Source organism: Castor canadensis, chromosome X (assembly GCF_047511655.1).
Source record: "Castor canadensis chromosome X, mCasCan1.hap1v2, whole genome shotgun sequence".
NCBI classification, from domain to species: domain Eukaryota; kingdom Metazoa; phylum Chordata; class Mammalia; order Rodentia; family Castoridae; genus Castor; species Castor canadensis.
The window spans coordinates 139,514,985-139,541,340 of record NC_133405.1 but is presented as its reverse complement, the minus strand read 5'-3'; the positions used below and the strand labels follow the sequence as shown (position 1 = coordinate 139,541,340).

Here is a 26,356-nt window from a genome sequence, read left to right as displayed (position 1 = left end):
ATTTACTTCAAGCGGGGTCTGCGTTTCAAGGCATTAGGGCATTTGCGTGTCACGTGTGACTCCAGACGCTGTGATGGAAGAGTGCAGGTGCGTCGTGGTGGAAAAACAGAAGCAGGCATTGTACCTCAGGCTTCTCCTTGGCCCGAACTCCACTGCCAGGGCCTGGGTCCCCTGCAGCTCCACAGAGCTTCCTCAGTGGTGGTGAAAAACCCATGCAAACCCTAATGAAGCAATCCACCACCAGCTCATCCCCTCCACTTACAGCCTATGTCAGATGCATCGTTCAGCTTTCACCACGAGAAAACCATGCAAAAAGAAAAAATAAATAAACCGAGGAAAGCCATCTAGCAACAAAGAAAGGACGTGTAATTATTTGCACAAAGCATTAGAAAATACTGTGATATTTTATTATTAAAAATGCTGCTGAAAAGTTTATACATATAAACTTTTCAGCCATATATATCTTCTATCATTACTTAAGGCAAAATCAAAAACAAAATTGCAAAATCATAACCCAAGGAACCATTGAACCCTGTGTGCCTTCAAAGATCAAGAATAAAAGCCTAAGAAAGTATTTTTTTTCGCATTTTTTCGTTTTTTCTTTTTTCTCTTTTTTACAGATAGCAAGTATATTTTTTCTCATAGAACTCTATGAAGCTTCTATAATCTCTTTCCGTGTAGAAATAAGATATCCTTTACGATGTATTAAATTGCTTTGAACACAATCCTCTGTAAAAGCTAAAATTATTCACTTAACAGGAACTTTTTGTCCTTATCCAAATGTCACAAGGCTGATGCACGACTGTACATATTGCTAGCAGAAGACAATTGGAAATACTAACAAATACTGGAATTCACATTACAAACATACCAAACCAACAAAGATGGCGAGCGTGGCACCCTTTCAGTTTAGCCTATTTGCTGTAGCTGAGCTGGGATGGTTTCTCGGTGCAGAATGGCCTGAGAAAAGCTTTAGGTAAAGGATGGAGAGGGGACTTGTCGTCCATGACACTTGCTGGAGAGGAAAGGAATGTAGCCTCATGGGAGCCGAGCTGGGGCTCGTAACATCTCACACACTTAGGTACAGAGAGCTGCTGCCAAGTGCAAAGCAACGTGGCCAACCAGATCGATTTTGTGACTTTCCTAAGTATTTCTAGATGTCCAATCTTTGATGAATCGCTGCAGTTTGTGCAGGGATTTCAAAACTCCGAGGCTGTACCTGCAGAGTGGGAGGTGGGTGGATGGCACCCGTGCACAATGCACCCCTTAGCAAGGGCATCTGAGTCTGGGTTTCTGGAATTTCTGCAATCGAGCCCAGACACACTATCTGCAGACATCTTGGGCTACTCTTTCTTGGTGGTGCAGCAACTTCTGAAAGATAGAATGCAAAGTAACCACTACCTCTGTGTTTCCTTCCACCTTGTGAGATCCAAGACATCCTAAAGGGAAGTGAAGAGAGGCATTTGCAAAAATGATGAGCTGCTGGGAGGAGCAAAGCTTGCATCCCCAGGTTGCCAATTTAAAGGGGGAGTGGTCGAATGAATTTCTGCATGTTATTTTGACAGGGAAGCAATCTGAATTTCCCAGAAAACCATGCAAACCCCCTTTAATGTTCTGTATTACTTTTTTTTCATTCTTCTATAATAGTCATTAATTGATGACTGCTACACAAATCCATGAAAAGTGATATTTTTAAACAAGCACACGTTGTATCCCGTAAGTGATATTAACAGGAAAAAGAAAAAAAAAAGCCTGCTTACTAATAAATAAGGGACTTACTGCTCAGACATAAAGGAAAGACACATGTCATCTTTCAATCTAGTTAGCAACGCTGAGCAGGTACTTCATCGGCTGAAGCTCGCAGCTGCTGAGGAACACTGCTGTATTGACGTGGCGGGTACACAGCAAAGGCAAGCTTTCTTCTTCTTTTGGCAGGGCCCTGGGGTGGGAAGCAGTCATCCTATACACAGTCAAAGGGCCAGCATCACAGAACGAGACTTGTATTCTTCTTTCTCCCCGCTGTTGGGGTGCGTGTGTGTGTGTGTTTGTGTCTGTGTGCGTGTCTCTGACTCAACGTACTTCAAGCAACGTTCCTCTTGGGGGACCCATTTTGCACTGCGGTTTCACAGAGGCTAAGACACATGCCCTCACACGCACACGCACATGCACACGGTTTTCCCACACAATGGTCTCCTAAGAGCTGGTGCAACCAGAAAAGGAACAGAGGCCACATAGATGGTCCGGGTTCTTCTGTGTGGCTGCACATCTCCCTACGAAGGAAATGAGTTAAAAATCTCATTTGCCACAAGTAATTAAGAACAAAAGCCTGTTTTTGCCAGGGAGGAAATGGAGGTGATACGACTAATGTATATATATTTATATATTTATATACATTCAGAGCACAATGAAAACCACAATCTTGCTAAAAGCTCTTTCAAACTGAAAACACCAGTAAAAGCACTTTTTTCCTTTTTTGTCCCCTGTGTGGGTGTTTTTGTTTAAACTCACAGCTATGTACAGTTTGTAATGGTTTCTACAAAGTTTCTTAGCTATCGTTCGGGCTGGCAAAACATCTCTTTGCACAGAACTGTCTGGGATTTTCTGCATAGTCGATTCTTTTGACTTGAGTAGTAAAATTCCCCCTTTCCTTCTCTCTGGGTTACAGTTCCGTGCACCGGGCGTAAAACCCAATGCCACGTTCTTTGCTGAAGTACAGCCATCCACGACACGGCACGTAAAGAAAGAACTTTGCGTCAACTGGAATTTGTAAAAATCGGATGTTCTTGGCCGAGTTCCAGAAGAGTCAACTGCCAGTGTTACGGTGGGATCACCCTGGCCCTTGGGATCCTGCGTTCAAGTCCTGACACGTCCACTTGGAGTGCTGGAACCCTTAAAGCAGTATGGTGTCACAGGTGTGGACTTTTCTTCACATTTCACGGGGTCAGAAATCGGTCCCGTAACCAAGGGAGGTGCCAGCGGGAAGAGTCTGCAGGGACACGATCACTGCCCTTTTGCCATCTCGTCCTAAGTCGGTGGGCCGGGAAGCTTGCCCAGGTGGAGAAGTTTCCCTTTTGTCGCTCTTGGTGTCGTCTGTATTGCGGGAGGGAGGGAGCGAGGGAAGGAGGGAGGCCGGGCTGGCGGTTAGGAAGGGGACAGCAAAGCTATACCCTGGTGGTCGAGTGTCCGTGGGGGAGGTTTGTGCTGTTCTGCCCCCTGCTGAACGTGTTGAAGGTGTGCGGGGGCTGCAGCCCAGTCAGGGTGTTTGGGATCATGGTGATGGTGTTCGGGGTCATGAGTGGGATGTCGTCGGGGGACCTGCGCAGGGTGAGCGTGTAGTCTGGTGGGCAGGTGAGCCTCAGCGTGTCGTGGGCCTGCAGCGGCTCGCACTCGTGATCGTGTTCCAGCTGCTTCATCTGCAGAGACATGATCTCCTCGTTCTGGATGTGGCCGATGTCGTTTGTGGTATTCCTTTGGGGACTGGGGCGCCGGTGGGTCTCGTGGCATCTCTTGTCCTTCTTGTAGTACAGGGCTGCAAAAGCCAAGATGTTGAGGAAGAGGAGGGATGCCCCCACAGCGATGGTGATGCTCAGCTCCGTGGAATAATCCCGCTTCGTCTCGATGAGGACAGTGGTGTCCTCGGGCCCTGTCTTGTGAGGGTCCTTTGAGTGTTTGGGGTTGTTGGCAGGAGTGATGGCCGGGCGTTTGGTGGTTGGCCAGATCTTGGCAGGTGACCGCCTGGTACCGTAGGGAAAGGATGTCATGTCCGGTGGGGGAACCTTCGTGGTCGTTGAGACGTACTGGAATATCTCGTTCAAGTTGTGCAGGTGGGGAACAAGTTCCAGCCAGAAAGCCACTTTGGTTGCCCGGTAATGGTCCCTCACTCTGGGTTTCAGCCCAATGTGCAGGTACAACTGGTCCTTGGGATAATACTTGGACCAGGCCACCTCCTCAAAGTGGTTGGGTTTCGTGTGAATGAACTTGGTGTCCTGAGGCACCGGCTGTTTAGGATCGCTGCAGAGAAAGGGGAGGAAAAAGAGAATGGTCAGTCACTTGTGCGTCTCACAGTGAAACTCTGAACCCAGGAGATGGAAGGTAAGACCGGTTCACTGCCCACACTTGTCAGTGAGCACGACGTGCCCAGCAGTGACCGGCAGTGTGCCCCAACCCAAGACGGGCCTGCCATTCCGTCTCTTCTGCAAAGTTCCCTGCCACATTAGTCTCACACCTAAATCCTGATGGTGTTAGTACAGCGTCCTCGTAACCTCGTCACTGCTTTCTAAGCGCGTCAAACCGCTTCAATAGCGAAGGTAAAGACCACATGCCTCTGGGAAAAATGTCAGGATTTCACATCCTTCGAGTTGCACGTCTTAATCTATGGAGGTAAGTTACGGAAATGCTTTTGGCCGCCATAAATGGATGGGTGGGGGACAGGAAAGAAGCCCCCCCATCTCATAAGCATATCTGGCCCCAAACATCAATTGTTTTGATGTCACAAGATCCCGATAAAATGGCCATTATTCACAAAGTGGACATTCTTCTTGTTCAAGAACTGCTTTTGGAGTTCACGAATAGGTGTTGCAGCTTTTGCATTAAAGTACATATTTAAAGTCCTATATTAAAGTTTATATTGAAAGTCAGATAAAACTAAGCTTAGTGATCACAGATCGTTGGTAGCTGTTTTTCTCTGAGACAGACACATTTTATAGACAAGGTCAGGCAGGAAAGGATCAAGCAAGAGCCTATTTGCCGGACAAAGTTTAGTGGAAAGGTATTTTTGGATAGAGGGACGTTAAAATGTCTAGGCAACTTTCTTCATCTTTGCAACCAACTTAATGTCGAGACAGTGAATTCTCGTTTCTTCCACTTTTTTTAAGGTTGGTGAATGGAGTGGTAAAACCAGCCCAGTGGGGCTGGGATGTAGGTCTCAGTTCAATGGCAGAGCGCATGCACCCTGACACCCCGAGTTCACCCCCAGAACAGCAGGAAAGCAAAACAAAAAGAAACCAACAACAATTGCCTCTAATATTTTCTTGTAAGCATTCTGATATGATGCACGACAAAACGTCAGCAGGGAACAGCCCCGATCGATCGGACATGATGTAAGACCCGCAAAGCTGCAAGTGTCCCCTCCGAATTGCCCCAGGAGTGGGGACCCCAGTGTCCAGGACCGGAGGTCATGTCTCGGGGGATCATTTGGGAAGCTGCCGCAGCCAGTTCTGCACAGAAGGAGGTCCTCCCTGGAGACTTTGCATCCTCCCCCATCAGATGCATCCCACGGGATTCTGCAATGACTTGGCCACTTGGTGCCACCTGTGCTAATAACCAGTTTTGCCTTCTGTCTGGGGGCGGGGGATGGTAATGGCCAGGCCTGGGCTTTCTGCACCTCTCCTTGTCACAGCTGCGACACTGTGAGCAAAGTCTTTACTGTACTGGGCCACAGGTTTCTCATCTGGAGAGCAGATGAGGAAATGGATGGGGAGGCAAGAAAGGTTAAAGGTGGTGAAGAGGTATTTTACAGACTCTAAGGATTGAAGCAATAACTAGTGTGTTCTGTAAGAGCACGGAAAGTGCTGCTGGGGAGGGGGACAGGAAGCCGTGCAGTCGTAGGAGAGGACACACGGTGAAAATGATCCACGTCCCCCACGTCACCCGTGGCCCCATGTATCGTGTGCTGTGTGGGTGTCCTCCACTCGGGGAGGGTTCTTCCTCCAACTCGAAAATAGCCTCAGGGGAAGGCACTGACTACGCCTGCATTTATTGCTATCATTTAATGTATTATTTTCGTATTCTTGCATGTTTTGGTGAAACGATTCAATAGAATACTGCATGTGTTTTATTTATATTCTGAAATATATATTAAGTTTTTTCTGTTTTTTTTTTTTTTTTTTTTTTTTTACTTTTTGATCATCTTACTTTTGTACTGGGGATATGTTGTGAAGTTTACAAAAGTGTTTACAGTATATCTTAGCTACATTTACACCCTCCATCATTCTCCTTTAAACTTCCTCCTCCCATTCCTAGACTAGTTTCCGCAGGTCTCATTTTTCCATTTTCATACATGAGTACATGATATTCCACCATATTCACCCTTCTGCACCATTTCCTATGTCCCCCCACTGCAGTTTTTTTTCTATTTAATTGGAATCTGCCATAGATACATTTTACATCTGCTTTTACTTTTCCAAAAGAAATGGAATGGGGTGAGGATCACTACCGACTGTCCCTAAATCTTCTTGTACTGAATTGGGTCTGCAAAGCTTTTATTAAGCACTGGGTACCCAGCAAAAAGAGTATTCTGTTCACATTGGCTTTTAGGCTGTATTTTAAAGGAATTCTGGGTGTACTTCAAAGGTAAAGAACACACATATATTTTGTTCTCAAAGAATAGAGTGAAGGATTTGGGAAATCCAGATAAGTCAGTTTTAGCTGAAATGCCATCAATCTCTCTGTTGAAGTTCTCGGAGACGCAGTCAGAATTCTTAAACAAAGACAAACTCTCAGAGCTGCTGAAAGCCCAGCTCATTCTGCCTTGCCAAACCCTCAGACGACAGCAAGATCTGCAAGCGGGATATCGCTGCTTTATTTTCAAGGCTTTATTTCAGCATACAAAGTGTTTCAGGTCTTGTGAGTAAAATTAAAGACTGCCATTATTAAGGGCAGTAAGAAACATAAATGCACAAGTTTCTATGGGAGAAGAACCAGTGCCTTCCTTTTTTCCTTACATCCTCCTGTCCTGTTCCATTTAAGATGGGATCTTGACAGCAGGAAGTCAAAAGCAGTTGCAAAGCGATGAATTCCATTTGAAAGAGACAGGTACTATGACTGTCTAAAAATACCAGGGAGGCCTCTCTGCAGACCGTTCAGTGGTGAAAGTTTTCCTAACACTTACCAGGCAGCCTAACTGTCAGTGACAGGGCTGGCTAAGGCTCAGGAACCCTCCCAGGCAGCTTAAGATGCCTTTAGGCAAAGAGGGACACTTTTAAAGCCAGATTGAGGGGAAAATTCTCTCTAAACTGTTCTCTCTTCAAGACTGCAATGGTTGCCATTGCAAATTCAAAAGGAGATAGTATCAGAAACAATGCAAGGAGCTACAGCATTTGGCCATGTCAACAGCAAACTCTTGGGAGCCAAGTTAAAAAAGTGCAAATATGGTGGATTTTATTTGACATCATAGAATGATTTCTCCTGTCAGAGTCCCAACAGCAGTTAAGGCCTCATTTGTGTCAAGTACTTCTCCTTGTCTCATCCTACCTTGTACAGAGACCATGTCTCCCTCACTCCCTTTCCATCCAACTTTTTCTGCACACAGCTCAAATGCCATTAGTCTTAGATCCATAAGCAGAGACCTTTGAGGACCAGACGCTCCCCTCTTATTCCCAAGGTTGCCTCAGGCAAGCATCTGATCCCCAACGTGTTTCTTGACATTGATTCTCATGTGTGGATCCCAATTCTGCCAGTGTCTGCAATGAAGCCTCTTTGTATTTCGTTTGCATTTTCTGTGTCTGCATAATTTTAATCTTTTTCTCTCTCCCTGTCTTTCGTTCGCCCTCAATCCTTATTTCCTTCCTTCTTTGTTTTCTTCCTCCTCCTTCCTTTCCCTTCTTCCTTCCTTCCATTTAAGTAATTCATACAATGCTGATTTCCAAAACATGTGAGTCAGAATAAGTGTGTGGCCCTAGTGAAAACCAGGACGGCGTGTTTACGCACGAAGAAAATTTCACGTGTGAATAGTGCAGAAAGACAGCCGGTACTGCAAAGTGTGGGAACCGTCGTGTAAGCACCAACACTTGCAGACAAGGCCGACCTCTGCAAGGGCGGACGCCGAAGACGTTCTTTCCATCGGGAAAATGGGCACGATCCTGCTTCCATAGTGTATTAGGATTGAGCTCTGTCCGCTTCGATTTAAGATACCTCAGAAGGGACCTTGTTTGGAAATAAGAGTCGTGGCCATTGTCACTCAAAGCTCAGATGAGGTTGTCCTGGTGTAGGGTGAGCTCTTTAGCCTAGATGCCAGCTGCCCTTATCAGAAGATGGCATGTGAACACAGAGACGTGCAGAGCGAGAAGACCATTTAATGGCAGAGGCTGACGAAGTCGCAAGCTAAGAGGACTTCTTGCAAATCACCAGGAGCTAAGATAAGCACCAGGAAAATATTCCCCTGCAGGTTTTAGAGTGAGCTCAGGCCTGGTGACACCTCATGGTGGATTCGGAGGCTCCTGACCTGTCAGGTGAGCTCAGCCCCCGCACTACCTGCCTTTGGGACCACAGAACTTCTGAACTGTTTGATGACAGATTTCTGTGGTTTAAAGGATGCAACTCTTGGTCCTTTAAAGCAACTCTAAGAAGTAATTTACAAGGGTTACTTACAGTACTTGACCTCTTGACTGTAATCATTTCCTAAGAAAATTTTAGGTTGCAGAAAGTACCCCTCTCAAATGCTGGCACCTCCTTGTCCCACTGCTGCATTGACAGCTTGTCTAAGACCAAATTTGAGAACCTGACAGCTGAAAGTTAGTATGCAAGTAACATGTTTTCCTCTCTATAAGCATGCCTCACTTTTGCTAAGACTAGAAAATACCCTTAAACCTCTCTCCACAAATACAGCTGGAATTGAAAAGACCGAGCAGTCGCTACGCACAGGGAAACAGGAACGGTGCTGCGTAAACTTCTGTAGCCGAGGGCGACTGTCGTAGGGGAGACTCTTGTGGCAAGCTCATGGTGGCCGGCATCTTCGTGCTTAATCAGGCACAACAGGCTCAAGGTTAACGACATCAGCACGTGCAGGCGGAACCGAATGGTACCTTACTCATTTCCAAAATGGGTATTTACCAGACACAAAGAAAAGATGTCATCACAGTTAAGCAAAAAATTGCATGTGTGCCGGACATGTTCAGACTTGATTTTTCTTCTCACGGTTTCCTAAATAATAGGCAAAATAACTACTTGCTGTAAGTACTGAAGAAGTAATTTAGATGCCATCAGAGAATATAAGCCATGCGTATGTTCTTAGATGGATGGAGAGACAGATGGACAGATGACAGATAGACCGTGGATCTACACTGGGGGCGTATATCACTTGTAAGTATTATGATGCCATTTTATAGATTGAGGTATTTGTGGAGGGCCCTGGAGCCAATCTTTTAAGAACGCAGAGGGATGACTGTGTGTGTGCGCCTACATCTGCGTGCATATATATGTATTATGTGTATATATTAATTATAGATACAACACCTAACCCATGCATCATGATGGAGAGAATATGCATATTTGTATTTCCCTATGATTATTCTGAGATCTACTTCATTCTTGTGCCAATGCAGTGAGGGCGATTTGCAAGGTGGTACAGGGGTCTCCATAACCTTATTATTTAAAAAATGACACAAGGTAGCAACTAGATTTGAAACTGTAACCAGCTTTCAACAGAAGAGTTGAATGTCCACCAATTCTGCACAAGGGGAAACTACAGGAACTTAATCAGCCCTTCGCACACTCGCGGAAATCTTATCTCACGGAAATCTTATCTCACGGAAATGCTCGTTAGGAGTAAAGGAGACATGGATTCCCACGGGTGTTGGGGGAACACCCCTGATTTCCGGCCTGTATAAGGGAGAACACGCCATCATGGGTATGTGACATTTGTAACACAGAACCAAGCAAGGCAGGAGGACAGCCATGACCAGATGCACACAGGAACGTACCCAGTTTTTGCAAAATTCGTCCAGTAGGTCATGACCATGGCGCTCAGCATCACATCATTCTTGGAGAAGTTACAGCTGAAGAGCTCGGTAGGACCAATCATGGGGATGCCAAAGACATACGGGACCTCGTCCCTGTGGGCTGAATCTGCCCAGCTCGGCTTCATCTCACTCTGGCAGTGGTGGTAGAAGGCGTAGAAATAGGTAGGGGAGCCGTACTGGGTGTGGAGGTCAGCGGTGGCCACAGCAGGAGCCACCCACTGGTGGTCAGTGAAGAGAGCCACCAGGGTCTTGCGCCGTGTTTCGGGGTTTTCCTTGTCTGCCCAGTCAGTATACATGAACTTGATGGTCTCCCGCAAGGTGTCCTTTCCTTCTGGGTAGCCGTATAGGTTGTCCACGAAGCTGGACACCGAGAAGTCAAAGTCGTTGGGTGTCACGCCATCCTCGTTGTCAACGATGCCATCAACGAATTTTAAGCCTTCGCCTTGGTTGACGCCAAGCATGATGTCATAGTTGAGGAACTCTCCCTGCTCCATCAGGATCTGAGGGTCATCCGGGATGACATCCCCGTCAATCACTGGGCCAAAGGCAATGTGGTATGTGGCGGGGGTAATGGCCTGCTGAATGAGCTCCTTGTAGTTCTTGATCCGAAGGCATTCCACCATGTCGGTGGTGTCCAGCATGTTACAGCCCACTTTGTCCGCCAGAATCCGCGTGTACTTGGCAGGCTGGTAGTTCACGGCCCAGCTGGACAGGGCGGTGCCGCTCTGGATTATGGCCTTCTGGAACAGCCCTGCAGGGGCGACATTGTGGACATGCAAATGAAAACCCACAGGACAGAAGAGGGGCTTTTCACAGAGCAAAGAAGGCTTCAATTGTGGCTCTGGCATGTGCAATTCTGACTAGGAGCACTGAGCTCCATCAGGGCCTCTTTCACCCCATTTCTGCTTTGTTGCCCTCTCCCCTTGTTTCCCCGACACTCACTTTATGGGGCTGTTATTCTATGCACACACGATTGTGAACACACACACACACACACACGCACCAGAATTTAAGAAAATAAAATGACCCTAACACTTTTCCGACAGCAGTTTAAAAAAATGCAATTCCTTGAGCAATCCATGATTTTTAGTGTTTTTACCTCCTCTTCCTTTCTTCCTCGACCATGCATAAAAACCCTCAGAATAAATGGGTCCTCCCTGCCCTAAATGGATACGCTTTGCGTGAGCACAAGGTCTGAGCTCCGGCATCTTAACTGCAAGGCCAGCTTCAGCTTCATTATGGAAAACAAAAATCCATGGAATCAGTTTCAGACTATGAATTTAGGGGTGCATGGATACTAGACTTTTAGTCCAATAAGGAGGTTAGATCTTCACAATTAAAATAAATTATTTTGATTACCCAATTGTTTCAAATAAATAAATTAGCAAGCCATAAATCTTCAACTGGGTAAGCCAGTAACAGATTTGTTTTTACTTATTTCAAATCCATTCGAAATTAAGACTTTTACTGCCACATTTTAAAAATATTCCATTTAGTTTGGCAATTGAAAAATCTTAGGTGATTTTACTAAAAAATGTCTTTATGAGCTTAAAATCTTCCATGAGGTCAGTCTACTGTCTGAAAACATAAAGCCTCTATTTTTAACCAGGGCAGAAGAGTGGGCTGTAAAACCACCATGCTGTTTCCTGATCTATCCCTGCATTTTCTGTGAATTCCAGAATGAGTCCACACTGCAAAAAATGCAGCATTCAGTGCTGAGTCCTGAAGTTCTAAGGTGATGTAAGCAATGGAATATGAGAAAGAGATGGATGCAATCAGGACAACGTGATGTTAAACACTGGAGGGTTGCCCAGAGATGACACACAAGATCGACACTTTAAACCAGTGTGCCATTGCCCCAGGTGTCACCAAAGCCACTTGGGGCCATTTCTGTGACAAATGTGCAAGAACTGACTTGAGAGTTTGACTGCAAAAATTAACGTTTTAAAGCACCAAAAGAAATCCTGACAATATGTGACCTGTAAAACACATGCATGCATGGGAACAAACAGAAGGTATAGCTGCACACCGTATGTGTGCTTTGCTACACTGGCTGCTTCCACTTTTGTGTATCTTTCCGACAATTCCCAAATTGTTCCTTGCTGGAAACGCATGTGGTTCCTTACTCCCCATTTTCAATCTGAACCTCTCCAGAAGACTATTTTGTCTTCCACGCGCACTTTGATCTCAATAGGCTAGATAATTAGAAGTGGAATTCCTACAGTTAAAATTCTGGATTATTAAAACCTCATTCTTATTGTGTTGTGGGGTTGTTCTGAAGAGGTGCTTGCAGAGTGACTAAAAAAAAGGCCTTGGCCAAGAGCATAATCCTTCCAGTCTGTTGATTTAAGTAATTATTACCTTTCCTGCAATTATGTTGACTTACTTGTGTGATGTCACTTTAGTTCGTCTTCTGTGTCGTTTGAGATAAGAACTGATTATTTTCTGTTACAAAGAGTAAAAAGGTCAATGTTTTCTGGAATGCTATCGAAGTCCAACAGATGGATTGCTCACTTCCCATTTTTTTAAAAATACACTTAATTTAAATACAAGCCTTTTACTGGACATCTCGTTAGCTGTTGTAAAATAAGGAAGTAAGAAATGAGGCTTTTGGAGGACTTCACACAGTCGTCATGAATCATGTCTTGGTCATGAAAAAAGAAAATCCAGGCACACAGTGTTCAGCCACTTGTCCACGATGCTTCAGGAAGTGAAGCAAGAAATGCAAAGCCAAGATACAGCATAATTGCCCTTGGAAAAAGAAAACATATTGACACAGCTGGGCATTGGTGCTCACACCTGCAATCCCAGCTACTCAGGAGGCAGAGATCAGGAGGATCTCAGTTTGAATCCAGCCCAGGTAAATAGTTTGTGAGACCCTACCTGGAAAAATCCTTCACAGAAGACGGCTGGTGGAGCAGCTCAAGCAGTAAGAGCACCTGCCTGGCAAGCGTGAGGCCCTGAGTTCAAGCCCCCTTGTACCACCAACAGAAGCAAACAAATCTGAGTTACTGAATTACGTGAAGATGAACACACAGAGGGCTTTTCTGTTGCGCTTTCCAGACACTCTCCTGGCAGCTACATCCTACACCTTGCAATGGAGTGCAATGCAGCTCCTTGGATTTGCTCAGCAGCACCCAGACACCTGTATTACCTTCTGAGTAGTGTGACAGGGTCAGCAGGCTCACACAGGACGCTCCAGCCCCAGAGCCGAAGATGGTCACCCTCTTGGGAGCCCCACCGAAGGCTCCCATATTCTCCTCGATCCATCGCAACGCCTGGATCTGATCCAGGAGCCCATAGTTGCCTTTGGCCGCCTGGTCACCTGTGCTCAAAAACCCTAGGAAAGAACACAGGACAGTTTTGTCATTAGCCACACACAATCTTCTCTTCCATTTGCACACACCTATCTTCTATTTTTGTATATCTGCTAGCTGTCTATTTATTATCTATCTATCTATCTGTCTATCTATCTATCTACCTATCTATGATCTATCTATGCAGAACCCTCTTAAGGTGTACATGGTTCACTCTCTGACTGTACGTTTTCAGTGACACAGCGGTGAGGTGAGACAAGGAAAGGTTCAATGGATCACCCTGTGCACCCTGTGCACCCTGTGCACCTTCCTTCTCAGAAGTCCAGCAAGCACCTACGAGAAGTTTTCCGGGTCCTGGAGGTGGAGTGGGTGTCAGCGCCCACCCCGGCGAGATTCTCGGTTCAATGTCGTGAGCAGCGCAGAAGAGCAGTTTCGAGGAGGTGACGTGTGCAGAGGGGGACGAGGCATCAGAGAGCACAGAAGCCAAGGGCAGGGCAGCTCTCCCCATGGAGTCGGTAACATTTTCAATGAACTCCTGTTAATACTGAAGTTTGAAGTGCGTCTCAGGCTGCGGGGTGACCTGTTAAATTCGGAGCACTTTTGCAGGGTGCTCACGCCAAGGCCAACACCGAGCCCCGTCCCCGTCTACCTTTGCCTTCAGCACAAATATCAGAGCTACCTACAGAAAATCAGAGTGGTCAACCCCACCCAAGCCAAGTCACATACAGGTTTCCACAATTTCCCCCCAAACCATCACGTGCTAAGGAGATTTTAAGCAAGGCATCAAGGAAGAGTCCCTTTCGAAGTGGCTTACAAGGCAGTTTGGTCATTTGATTTGGTGACCTGAGCATCACTCTCTCTGAGGCTCTGTCACAGTGTGAAAGAAAAATACTTGAAAAATACCTTTCTTCTCATGGTGAGAAGCCAGTTTGTGGGGACACACACTGTCTTCCACTGAGACTGAAAATTGTGTGTGTTTTCTCTTCTGTCCTTCCACTGCAACAAAATCTCATCAGACTTTCTGTCCAGACCTGCCCTGTACAAAGTATCAAGAAAGAAAGAAGGAAGCGCAGAAGGAAGGCTGGACGGAAGGAAGGGAACAAGGAAGGGGATCTTTGAAAGCTTTTAACATGTCTACATTCTTACTTGAGTCTCTGAAAATACTCAACTGTATTTATGCTTTTCCCATCTCTTTTTTTACAGGGACCATGTCGTTCATGAATTTCAATGAATGCGTACCAAGTCTCAGCTGTCCACATGTCAAATCAGCACATTTATATTTCTATAAAGATAGACTGATATGGCCCCAAATCACATAAACCAAAAGGACTCCTCAAGCACCAAGCTGTGAGTTCAAACCCCAAAGCCACCCAACCCCAAACCAAAACCAACCAAACAAAGCAGAAACCAGCAACACAACTCCTTCACGTCGCATTCCTAACCAAAGCTGGCAGACTTCCGAAAGGCCCGTGGGTCCCAGCTCCCCAGATTTCAAAGCAAACAAGGAAAGGATGAGGTCGAATACCCCTGGATCCAGACAGCCTTCCTTTCCAGAACATCTTTGGACCAGGAGAGGGATCAGAAATGAGCGGCATGGCTCCAAAGAAAGCACAGATGGCTTCTTGTTGTCAAACGACAGTAAAAACGCCAAGCTTGAGTCAGGACTCACATTGCACCTAGCTGGGAAGCTGCAAGTGCGCTGGTCAGAATTTCCGCAAAAGCAACGCTCCCTCGGGCATTGGCGTCGGAGAACAGTGACCCTAGGGACACTCAAGTCCTCAGCGCCTTCCAATTGGTTGGCAGTTGCTGATTGGGGTTTCGTGCCTAACGTCACACACCATCCACATTCACGGCTGAACCTCTTACACCAGCACCCATAAAAGCCACCAGGCCTTGCCTGGGAGCAAAGCCCCCTTCGTGGAGTTTCAGAGGAAAACGGTTGGTAGCGGCATTTTAGGTGTTCTGTAGTTATCATAAGGTAATCCCACTTTTCCTCCATTAAAGGAGGAGGTGATTAATTCCCGAAGCTGTAGCGATTTTCTGGCACAGCTATTCTGTTTGGCACAACCTATTTTCCTCACCTTTTTCCTCTCGCTCACACCACCCACCGGGTGACCTATTTGCTGGTTTTGTTTCAGCACAGGAGCATCTGCAACCCACCAGAAAGTCACCAGGCCCTGTTCAAGCAGCTCTCCACCCTCCCTGACAAAATGGGCCTGCTCTGAACCTCGGGACTGCAGCGAAGATACCCCAGCCTTGGGCAATGGGGTTCCATCAAAACCCTGCCGGGATCTCTGCAAGGTCAGTTCCATCCCCACGTGGTGCAAACGGCCTGAGGGAAACTGGCCTCGCAGCGATTGTCCCTTCTTAATTGTGCAACGTGAACAACGGTAGCTAATCAGCGAGGAAACAGAGTCACAGGCACTGGGCCGGCCAGGTTAGGGGTAGTCTGAGGTGGTTCTCCTTCTTTGCTCAAGGGCTCCTCCCCCAGCCCACAGGTGACAGGAGCCAGGTGAGGATATATTGTCACCCCACCTACAAGTGCCAGGTGGTATAAAAATGGCTGAGCAAGAGACCCTGGCCCTTCTGCTTGTTCCCTCCTCTCACCTGGCAGAATGGGTGACTCTCCTCCCCTCAATTTTCTACCTCACCTTCCACTTGGAAGACCAGGGCCAAGCTCTGGTGAACAGCTGGTGACAAAATACCAGAAAGCCAAGTGCTGACAGAGGCATCTTAGACAACTGTTGCCTGGCTGACCAATTCTCTTCATGGATTCGTGGATGGATCCCAACCCTACACATCCAGACCAAATGGCTCTGTCCGTGAGCGGGGATTTCCTGCACCAAACCCTGCAGGCATTTTTCCCAATGAAAATTTCGTCACCAAGTCTCATCCAGAGTCCTGGGAAGAACACGCATAACAGAAAAACACGCACAGGACCCATGCTTGCTCACTGTGAGGACTTTTAAATAGGTTGCATGGAAAAGGAGCCTGAAAACGGAAATTGCGTTTTCGCCACTCTCTGTTGACATGACAGCTTTCCAGCACATAAAAATTAGCACTTTTCCTCTGGCTTAATATCGCAGCTAGAATAGAAACGTTTCACAATTTGCTTGTGTAATCAACCCGTGCACGCTTTCTCTGCTTTTGCATTGCTTTCAAAGGGCTCCTGGGAATCACTGATGCTCTTCCCAGAGTGCAGGCCAGGGACGGGAAGTCCCGTGGGATGTGTTTACGTGTTGTTAACTTATAGTGACACGTGAAAGACACCTTTGTTCTCCTCCAGGGGACCATCCCTTACATAATTGCAGGGGGGGGCTTTTTGGGGGGTAACAACGACTCAGAAGATGGTCGGGTGAATATAAAGCTAAATCTCTTAGGCTGGAAGCGTGGCTCGAGTGGTACAGCACCTTCTTAGCAAGCGTGAGGACCTGGGTTCAAACCCCAAAAGTCCCTTTCGCACTTTTAGTGTGTGAATACATCTAAAACCAGAGCACAAAGACGAGGTGCACATATAACCGTGTACATACGTGAGTGTGCACGAGTGTACACACACTTACACACCCCTACGTACGTCACACTGACCGATAGGAACCAAACAGGAAATATTTAAATAAGATATTTTCACTGAAAATACTGCTTACTCGAAGTCACACTTGAACCTCACAAGAATTGTAGCAGGGATATGAAAAGAGAATCAGTCAGGCAGATACAAATCTACATTTTATACTGTGTCTGCAGAAAGTCACTCGTGACTTTAATTATTAAAAGTTGAAACAAATTTTCTGACCAGAGTCATTTATGATTTAACCAAAACACAAGGTGTAGTGAAATGGAAAGAAAGCTATACGTTTAAATCCTACAGGCATGACAGGAATGGAAGTTCACTCTTTCCATTTTTAGGCCTTCTTTTTTTTTTTTAACTTAAGGATGAAAGAAGTTTTTGTATCAAATGAAAATATTGCATAAATATTGCACCGGGCAAACTGACTTTGATCTATTTCTTATGTCAGTGGCCTCACTATAAGGTAACTGTAGAGAGCCAGGCACTGGTGGTTCACACCTATAATCCCAGCTACTCAGGAGGCAGAGATCAGGAGGATCGTGGTTCAAAACCAGCTCAGGCACATAGTTCACGAGACCCTATCTTGAAAAGGCCGTCACAAAAAAGGGCTGGTGGAGTGACTCAAGGTGTAGGCCCCAGTTCAAATCCCAGCACAGCAAAAAAAAAAAAAAAAAAAAAAAGATAATTGAAAGGACGCACGACTTCTGCAGCACTGGTTTCCAACATGGGGCCCATTAGGCCACCACTGGAACACCTCACAGGATTGTCACAAAAGTGTACTATGTGTGCTCACGAAAGCATGCTGACTTTTGTTTTAATTTTACACAGCTTCTACACGTTGTCAATCCTCTGTGCACCCCAGTTCCTGAACTGGAAGCTGCAATTCTCCTTGCTCTGCACATTTTGGTAGCGTTCCTTTGGCTCCCACTGAATCTCTGCAGCATCGATGTAACCACGGCTGCACAATGTAACAGCCTGCACAAAACCCCTGGGCGCCCTTGGCATTGACCGCTGGCTGTCCCGCCTGCATGAGTTCATCCTATGACAGTCATTGCTTGAGTGCACTTCAGAGTCACCCAGAGGAACTGTGAAAAGTAGAAATGGCAGCAAGCTCAGCGTGGGAGGAGGACTCTGTAGGTTGAAGCCACTCCGTGGGGTGTGAGTCATTTGCACAAAGCCATCAGGTGCTTGCATGTCTCTGGAGAAACTCTGGGGTACAAATGTGACGTAGCACGTGACCCACTTTTAGTACTGCAGTGCAACAGGTGTGTAAGACACAGGAAAGGTCTGTACGTATGGGGGGCTGTGATGTGTGACACGGTTGATTGCCATTTCCATTTGTGTACTTATTTTCCTAGTGTGCTGCGCTGAGGATGGAACCCAGGGCCTTCTGCATGCCAGGCAGGCTCTTCCTATCGAGCTGCAGCCCTGCTTACACTCCCCACTCATTGTGCATGTGTGTGACAGTCATAGTCACACACATGCAATGACAAGTGTGCAAATGTGCACAGTCATTAATGGGACTTCAAGGGCCACTCTGCGTGGCCTCACCTCTAAGCACGTGCTTCTTACGTTCTCTGTTCCCAAAGCCACCCTTTGTCCCTGGCTCGGTGATGACTGTGGTCTCTCACTTGGGTTGCAGAGGCAGGAATCCAAGAACTGAATTCTGTGATTCATGGTCACAGTGCACAGCGCCACCTTCAGGACAGCCCTGCCTTGTCACCTACCGTCCTCTGGGCAAATAGTTTGCTGATGCAATCAAGTAACAACAGCCCATCTACAAAATAACCCCAGCAAAATGGCCTGGAGCTGGGAATCAGGTCATTTTGCCTGTTTTGCAAGCGTGAAGCCCTGAGTTCAAACCCTAGTCCCACCAGTAGAAGAAAGAACGCAGAAGGTATTTGCTTGTGGATGCTTTGCATACCCACATCTACTCATTCAGCCGGTCCGTGAAGTATTTCGTATGTGTCTGAGGCCTTTGGGAAAAAGTAAGTCACAAAACCATCACTTTGTTTCCGCTGCTGACTTACAGAAATATTCGTTACAGTAGTTTTTATGAAGTACCGCTATAATTCAAGCAACGTGCTAGGCCTGGGAAAAATGAAAAATATGAGTACATTTCCGTAGGTGTTTTGACAACTTACAGGAAAAATGTGAATGTGCAAGTTCAATTTGTTTTTCTAGAAATATTTAAAAAGCTACTTGAACTGGATTCATGTTTTTCACCAAAGCGTAACATATACAAAACACAAGGTGAGACAGTTTGGAGACGTCAACCCAGAGCACGTGAATTCAAAATGCGTGGAAAGCATTCGGAGGACTTTACCTTCCGGAAGTCATCCCAGAGCACGTCTGTCCCTCCGGCTTCTCACGGCTGCAGGAATTCCTTGACTGAGCCTCACCTTCGTGGCCTGGCATTTGTCCCTCTGAGCTCTTCTGCGGCTCTGACCTTCTGGTGTCCCTGTAAGGCTGTGATGACCTCCCCTAAAGATCTTGATCCATGTAGGGCGCACACGGGAGGAGCTGCTGTTCTGTGACCAGTCTGGCTTAGTCAGGGGACAGATTTTCTGTATACTGGACCTGAGTCCTTTACTAGACTTATGGCTGACATTTTCTCTCTCAGTCTGAAGCTTGTCTGCCATGTTTTTCATGGGGTCTTGTTTTCCATGAGCTCCCCCATCACAGAAATGTTTCCTTCTGTTCCTTTGCTTAACACAAGCCAGGTTGGGAGGCATTTTCTCCTGGGGTTTTATGACTTTTTGTCTTCCATTTAACCCTCTATCCTGAGGGCCAACGCTCTCCAAAATGAATGTGCAAAGACGATGGATGGCTCCATTCCCGAGACAGAGGAGGATGGATGGATGGGTGGTGGAAGGCAGGGTGAGAGGCAGAGGGAGGGGAGGGGGAATGGCGGAGATGAAGGGGACAGAATGCGGGTGAAACAGAACAAAGAAACGTCTTGCCTTTGCTTCAAGTAGGGCGGGACACTGTTGTGGGGAAGATGAGGTGATTTAACCAATGTAGAATATAACCCTATTAGGAACTGTCACAATGAATCCCCCCTGTACAACGAATATACCCTAAGAAAAAGGAAAAAAAAAGTTGTAAGGAGGCAAAAACTGAAGGAGCATTCTAGAAGAAGCCATGTGAGTTGCAAAGTCCCAAAGTTGCTGAGAGTGTCAAGAAAGCAGGAAAACCCCAGGGTAGATGAACCAAGATAACCCAGGGAAGTAGAAAGGAGGATGACATAGAAGTAGCTGTGAGTACATGCCAGTAGCTCACCCCTGTAGTTCCAGCTACTCAGGAGGATGGAGGACAGAAGCCAGCCCCAGCAAATAGTTCTCAAGACCCTATCTCAAAAACACGCGACCCAAAACGGAGCTAGGGATAGAGTGCCTGCCTAGCAAGCACGAGGTCCTGAGTTCAAATCCCATGCCGCCAACAGAAAGGGCACAAAGAAATAATTGTTTATCATGCCTGTTCCTTTACTTGCATTCCCTCACCTGTCTCCAACTCCAGAGCAAAGCAGTTATTCCCTGTGCTTCTAAAGTTTTGGAAAGACTCACATTTTGCTGCCTTTCCTCGTGCTCCTCTTTGCTTAAATGTGTATTTTCCTCTGAGAGGCTTAAGAAGTGTGTTACGGGAACAGGGTTAAGCTCCAGAGTTTCCACGGCCCTGCCTCATCTAATATTTGCTGAGTAGCCTCGCGCCGCTCAGGCGGGTCAGTCCCTCCATCACAGACCCTGCAGCTTGTGGGGGTCTCCCATCCAGCAGTCGGATTTTGAGCATCACACTGCTTGGAGCCTGGTGTGTTTTTCTAATGGAGGTGAAGACGGCTAAAATATGTCACCTCCAAGGCTGCAACGTCCTTTGCATCACAAGTGAACCTTGGCCTGCAGGAAACCTCCCTTATCCAGACGGGAGAACAGAAGCCTGTGCAGTCCCCGTTCCCTGCCTTGCTCCCCCAGCCTGGGTTCACCTCGTTTCACATCTGTAAATCTGCATACGTCTTAGGGAGAGGGGATGAGGGTGAATGAGGATGGACTCCGTGTTTAGATAGAAAACAGAGGCACGACTGCTGAAATTGTTCTAAGAAAGGCGCAGAGTGATGATCCAGCTAAGACACACTGCAAGCTGTGTAAATACTCACAGGTGTGCAGCTTTTACACGCCAAGAACATTTAAAAAACATCGAGTAAGTCTGCATGCCTGCTCTCCATGGAGGCTTGGTCAGCAAGGCTGGTGTGTACAGGAGGGATTTCTCCTTCTTTCTTCTTTTCCTCGATGCCGTGCTGGTGACTGGATCACAGGACGCACTCGGACCCGGAATCCTCACCTGCTCCGATGGACGTGTTCGGGAGGATTTCAGGAATCAAGTGGACACACGTGCTTCCGTCAGCCACTGAAAGTCCTTTTCCTAGACCCGAGCAGTGCACGGTGGCACACGCCTGTAATCTCAGTGCTCAGGAGGCCAAGGGACGGCCATTGTCAGGAATTTCCAGGTCAGCCTGGATGACGGCATGAAGCCTGTTTTCACCGTGGGGGAAAATGTCTCCAGACTTGCAAGGACGTATGTGAAATTACGTTCTGTGTCGTCACTCACAGCAAGTGACCAGCTACCACCTCCTGACGATCACAGGAGCCCTGGTCTGCGTCGGGCCGTGGATTAAACGTGGCAGTCACTCTGCAATGAAGGAATATCATCGCTTTTACAGAATTCACTGCAAGTATCATTGTTCCCTTCCTGTTGCTCAACCTCATGCTCCCTTTCTTGTCCTTCCAGATGTGGGCCTGATGTTAACTCTCCTGTTTGCAGAACCCATCACTTATCACGACAGACTCTCATTGTGATGAACGCTCCATCGTTCCTCTCCCAACTCAGCTCAGACACTGCTACATTTCGCAGTCTAACACACTAGGAAGATGTAGGGGACACGAGGACGCCGTGTTAGGGTCATATCCCTGCCCCTTCATGGGCAGCTTATTGGAAACATCCCACGACTTAGTGGGGAAAGCACAGCTGGCCAAAAAGAATGGTAAAAATCCACCGTAGGCCATTGTAAGTGTGTGTGTGTGTGGGAAGAGTCTGTTGAATGACTGAATGACCTAATCACCACTTATCTCAGCTTCCCCGAGCCTTCCCTCTCCATCCTATAACTTCCCCGATTCCCCGAGTCGGGTGTGCGGGAACAGGGACTTTGAGTGCTCGCAGATCCCCTCTCTCAGTCCCACCTGAGCTGAGCGAGTCTTCTCCTGCCCATCCTCCGGGCCTTTTCCCAGTCTAACAGAAAGCAGCGGTAGAATTCCAGCACGGTCGGTGGTTTTGTGGGAACGAGGCAAGTTTGACTTCAGGATGTTGTCACATCGGAAAAAGGGCTGGTGGAGTGGCTCGAGGCGTAGGCCCTGAGTTCGAATCCCAGCATCGCACACTGACAGGCATTCACGTGCCTGGAATTCTGGGATACGCTATTGTACGCGCTGTGTTGTGGCTGCCATTGGGAACCCTTCAGTATTTTGGCACCTGTACTCAAGGTATGACGTTATGATAAATAAACGACGTGACATTCAAAGCCAGAGCGTTCGGAGAGCGTTCCCGGGATAGTCAGGATTGCTTTCAGAAGCAGAATAAAGACCTTTACAAAGCTTTTGACGAGTGACAGGATAATGAGGACGTGCTCTTCATTTCCTGGGTAGGCCCCTTACTTGACGTGTTAGGGAAGAACGGCGGATTACGTCTAGACAGATATTTAATTTGATCTCACCATCAATCCACTCATTCAAGACTCCTAGGGGACAAGGGGAGCATGTATTTGTTTGGGGGGTTTTGACTCCTCTTTTATTTGAGGAGTAGTCACAACACTGGAAAAATGGTAAGATAAGGAAGAAATTTCTGGTCCTGGGGTGGGGGGCATACAAAAGAACAGTATTTCCTCCACAGAAATCCAGTCTGACAAAGAAACCATGGAAGCGAACCATGGATCTGCAGAAAGAGTGACAAAAGAAAGATGCAATGAATTCAGTAAAATATATTCCACCCTGGAAGAAAGAGGCTGATGGAAACACATACTAAGTTCTACAAGGAAGGCTGCAATTTCCAGGATAAAGTGGAAGAGGACTGAGCAAGAGGAAAAACTGGTGGACAGTTTTTAAAGATAATTTCTAGTTATCCTGTAACTGAATCACTGTCCAGTCATCCTCCCTCTTCTCCTCCCCATGTGGCTTAGAAATCCAGCTGCCTAGCTAGGGGCACCTTCCCAAGGCAGAGAAAAACCCAGTTGTGCTGAGTGAGTTGGTGAAAAACTTATAGTCCATCTGGTAACTTATGGGCACTTACGGTTTTCCCTGTTTCATCCCCTGCCCCTCTACAGCCCCAGGGATGGTGAAAAAGAACCTCACGGGGCTGACTCTTGCCAACAGAGTCTCCTGTAGAGAAGTTAAGTATGGATTTCCGAGTGCCAGCCTAGCTCAGTCTGGAGGGATGCTCGGTGCGGTTCTTTTCTCTTTTCCCTTTAGAGCTGGAGGTTGAAATCTGGGCCTTGTGCACACTAAGAAGGTGCTCTGCCACTCAGCCACGTCACCAGCCCCTTCAAATTGGGCTCCATTTCCCATCGTTTTGGTTTTGTTGTTCTTTGAGGCAGGGTCTCCCTGTGTAGCTCGGACCCCAATGGCCAGGATTACAGGCATGAGCTACTGGCCCTTACTCATATGGTAATCTTAGCAAAGAAGCAGATAGACTCGGGGCTGGTCTTAAGTCAGATCAAATCTATAAAGAACAACGAGGCATGGGTTTATTTCCCTAAGAAAAGCCTAAGTTCAGAAGTCAAAAACCAAAATAAAAGCCAGCATTCCACCAGAATACGAAAAACAGCTCCCAGTGTGGCTGAAGTGGGAAAGCACCTACCTACTACCTAGGAAGCAAGAAGCCTGAAGTTGAAATCCCCACCCCCACCTACAAAAGCAGTGTAAACAGACAGATCAGGTTTTCTACGTGATACACGATTACTTGAACAGATCAACGGAGAAAGTGCAAGAGCACAATAAATAAATAAATACTGTGCAGGAAATGCATTTCAAGTAGGACACAGCGATAAGGAATGCAGGGGACACTGGTGGCTGCAGTAGGGGTACGATGAAAAAGAAGCAAGAGGAGGACAATGGCAGAATGTGCAAATCACACCCCGCACGGTTAAAGAAGAATACCGAGTTCTCAGTCCAGACAGAACTTGCCCGAAAGCATCAGGAAGGATGACCACGCAGAAATGCAATTCTTAAAATAATGGATGATTGAAGGAGACGGAGGAACTTCAGGTAACTGAAGGAGAAAAGCACTGGATGTGAGGCCTCGGGGTGCTGGACTGTCCTCTCAGCACTTTGGAATCAGACATAGGAGGATCTTGGGGCAAGGCCGGTTTGGGCAAGTGCCATCACTGCGCATATTATTGTAATTTTTTTTTTGCAGTACTGGGACTTGAACTCGGGGCCTATACCTTGAACCACTCTACCACCTTTTTTTGTGATGGGTTTTTAAGAGACAGGGTCTCATGAGCTGCCTTCCCGGGCTGGCTTTGAACCTCGAGCCCCCTGATGTCTGCCTCCTGAGTGGTTAGGATTACAGGCATGACCTGCACCTGGCATTATTGTGAATTTAGAAACATCCGGGACAAAGAGAAACACGGCAGCAACTTTCAAAGAGAAAGTAGAAAAACGCATTAATGAGCCTGAGCGGGATGGGGAAATGAATGGTTATGTGTGCAGAGCTGGTTTCAGTCCTAAACAACAACCAAACCAGGGTGGGATGGACGAAATGCATCACAAAATAGACACTGGCATCACAAAATGTCTCAGTGTGGAGGGGAATAACCTTAATTTAAATATTCCAGCGATCCAAATGTTTGTTCGAGTATGCAGGCAACAGGCAAAGAAAGTCAGTTTAACTGATCCTCACTCGTTCTGCTAAACAAAGAATCACTCTGCAAAACTCCTGACGATAATATTCAAATAAGATTGTAAATAATTTAGCCAGGCACCAGTGGCTCACGCCTGTAATCCCAGCTCCTCAGGAGGCAGAGATCAGGAGGATCGCAGTTGAAGGCTAGCCAAGGCAAATAGCTCGAGAGACCGTATGTGAAAAACACATAACACGGAAGAGGGCTGGTGGGGAGGCCTATGTGGTACAGCACCTGCCTAGCAAGCATATGGCACTGAGTTCCAAGCCCAGGCCAGAACCACCAAGAAAGCAAAATAACGCAAAAGGTTAACTCGAGAAAAACGCTGCAAGTGATACGGGAAGCGAGGGTTAGCAACGCAATAAAATTCGTCATTTCTGTTCAGAACGACTGGGAGACATGGCAGTACACACACACACATACACGGTATGCACACACATGTCGACATACATTTTGGGCCAGAAGTGAGGCATCAACTACTGGAAGGTAAGGATGGGAACAAAAAGGGATGTGCACGGACAGACAGAGAGACAGACAGACCTCCATATTTGCAAATCTCTTAAGAGATCTGTTAGGGACAGCAATAAATTGACGTGCACAAATGGAATCTGAGTGTGTGGTGACGACCGGGAAAAGTAAGCAGCAGCCATGGGAAGGGCCAAGCTCAGTCAGTGGGAATTTAAGCCCGCGGCAGCAGCTGTGTAAGGACAGGTAAATGTTTTTAAAAGGAAACGTGCAGCTTCGCTGTGCTCACCATGAGCAGTGGACTGAAGTGACCGGCAGAAGCAGGCAAGGGAACTGATGTTCCAGAAGAGTGATGGGGGAAACTCACACCAAACTGCACTGGAAAATTACACTGACTTATTGACTTTTGAAGACAGACTTAAAGCCACAAATTCTGGAAGGAACCAAAGCAAACAGCACAGAAAATCTGTACTAATGGGCGGAGCGGCAGAGGTGATGGAGCTACCTGGCCACGTGGGAGGCCCTGGCTTTGATCTCCACAATGGAGAAGAGAAACAAAGACAAGACATAGCAGATGCAAAAAGGAACAAAGACGCTAACATAAGAATAGTAACTAAAAAATTTGAATGTGAGAGAGAAGTTAAGTTTTGGTAAGGCTTGCTTCACTCGGCCATAGACTTGTGGCTTACAAATGACAGATGCTGCTTACTCTTCTAGGGGCTGAAATTGAAGATGAAGATGGTAGACATGACGTCTGATGTGCAGTGCCTCCTCGTTCGCCTGTAATCCCACCTAAATAAGCAAAGCAAAAATGGAGTGGAAGCGTGTCTCAAGTGGTAGAGTGCCTGGTTTGCAAGCCTGAAGCCCTGAGTTCAAACCCCCCCATCCCCCACACAAAAACTTAGCTGTCGTGGACATATTTCTAGGAAAAGACACTGAAGTATGTAAAATGATGCTGACAGCATTACACAAAACTCAAATCAATGACCTGCTGAGTGTGGTGTCACCTGCCTGTAATCCCAGCACCCAGGAGGGTGGGGCAGGAGTAGTGATCCAGCCCAGGACTCCCGGAAATGGAAACCCAGTCAAAACTTGGGTTTCAGTGACAGTAAGAGAAAACCGGGTTACTCCCCCATGGGCCAGAATTCTGCCCTACACAGCTGCAGGGTGACAAGCAGGTGTCCTTTCCAGCTGCTGAATTTGTCCTGATTCACTTAACAGAAGGGACTCGGAGAAGATGACGGGGTGCAAGCCACGCTGGCTTTCCCACAGCGTGCAATTCTGGGGAAAGTGACAAACCAAGAGATAAACGCGTCATGCTCAAGCA

The 26,356-nt window shown here is 46.9% G+C and overlaps 1 protein-coding gene across 1 annotated transcript in view; it reads right to left on the bottom strand.

The window, feature by feature from the left end:
• Positions 1–403: 403 nt before the first annotated feature.
• Positions 404–26,356, bottom strand: part of LOC109679926 (neuroligin-4, X-linked) — a 90,314-nt gene continuing 64,361 nt past the window's right edge. The window contains exons 3-5 of the mRNA XM_020154974.2: positions 12,892–13,077; positions 9,699–10,488; positions 404–4,011 (exon numbers count right to left, since the gene is read on the bottom strand). Of these exons, the coding sequence (XP_020010563.2) occupies positions 3,162–4,011; positions 9,699–10,488; positions 12,892–13,077 (1,826 nt within the window). The 3' untranslated portion in view covers positions 404–3,161. The remainder of the gene's footprint in view (positions 4,012–9,698; positions 10,489–12,891; positions 13,078–26,356) is intronic.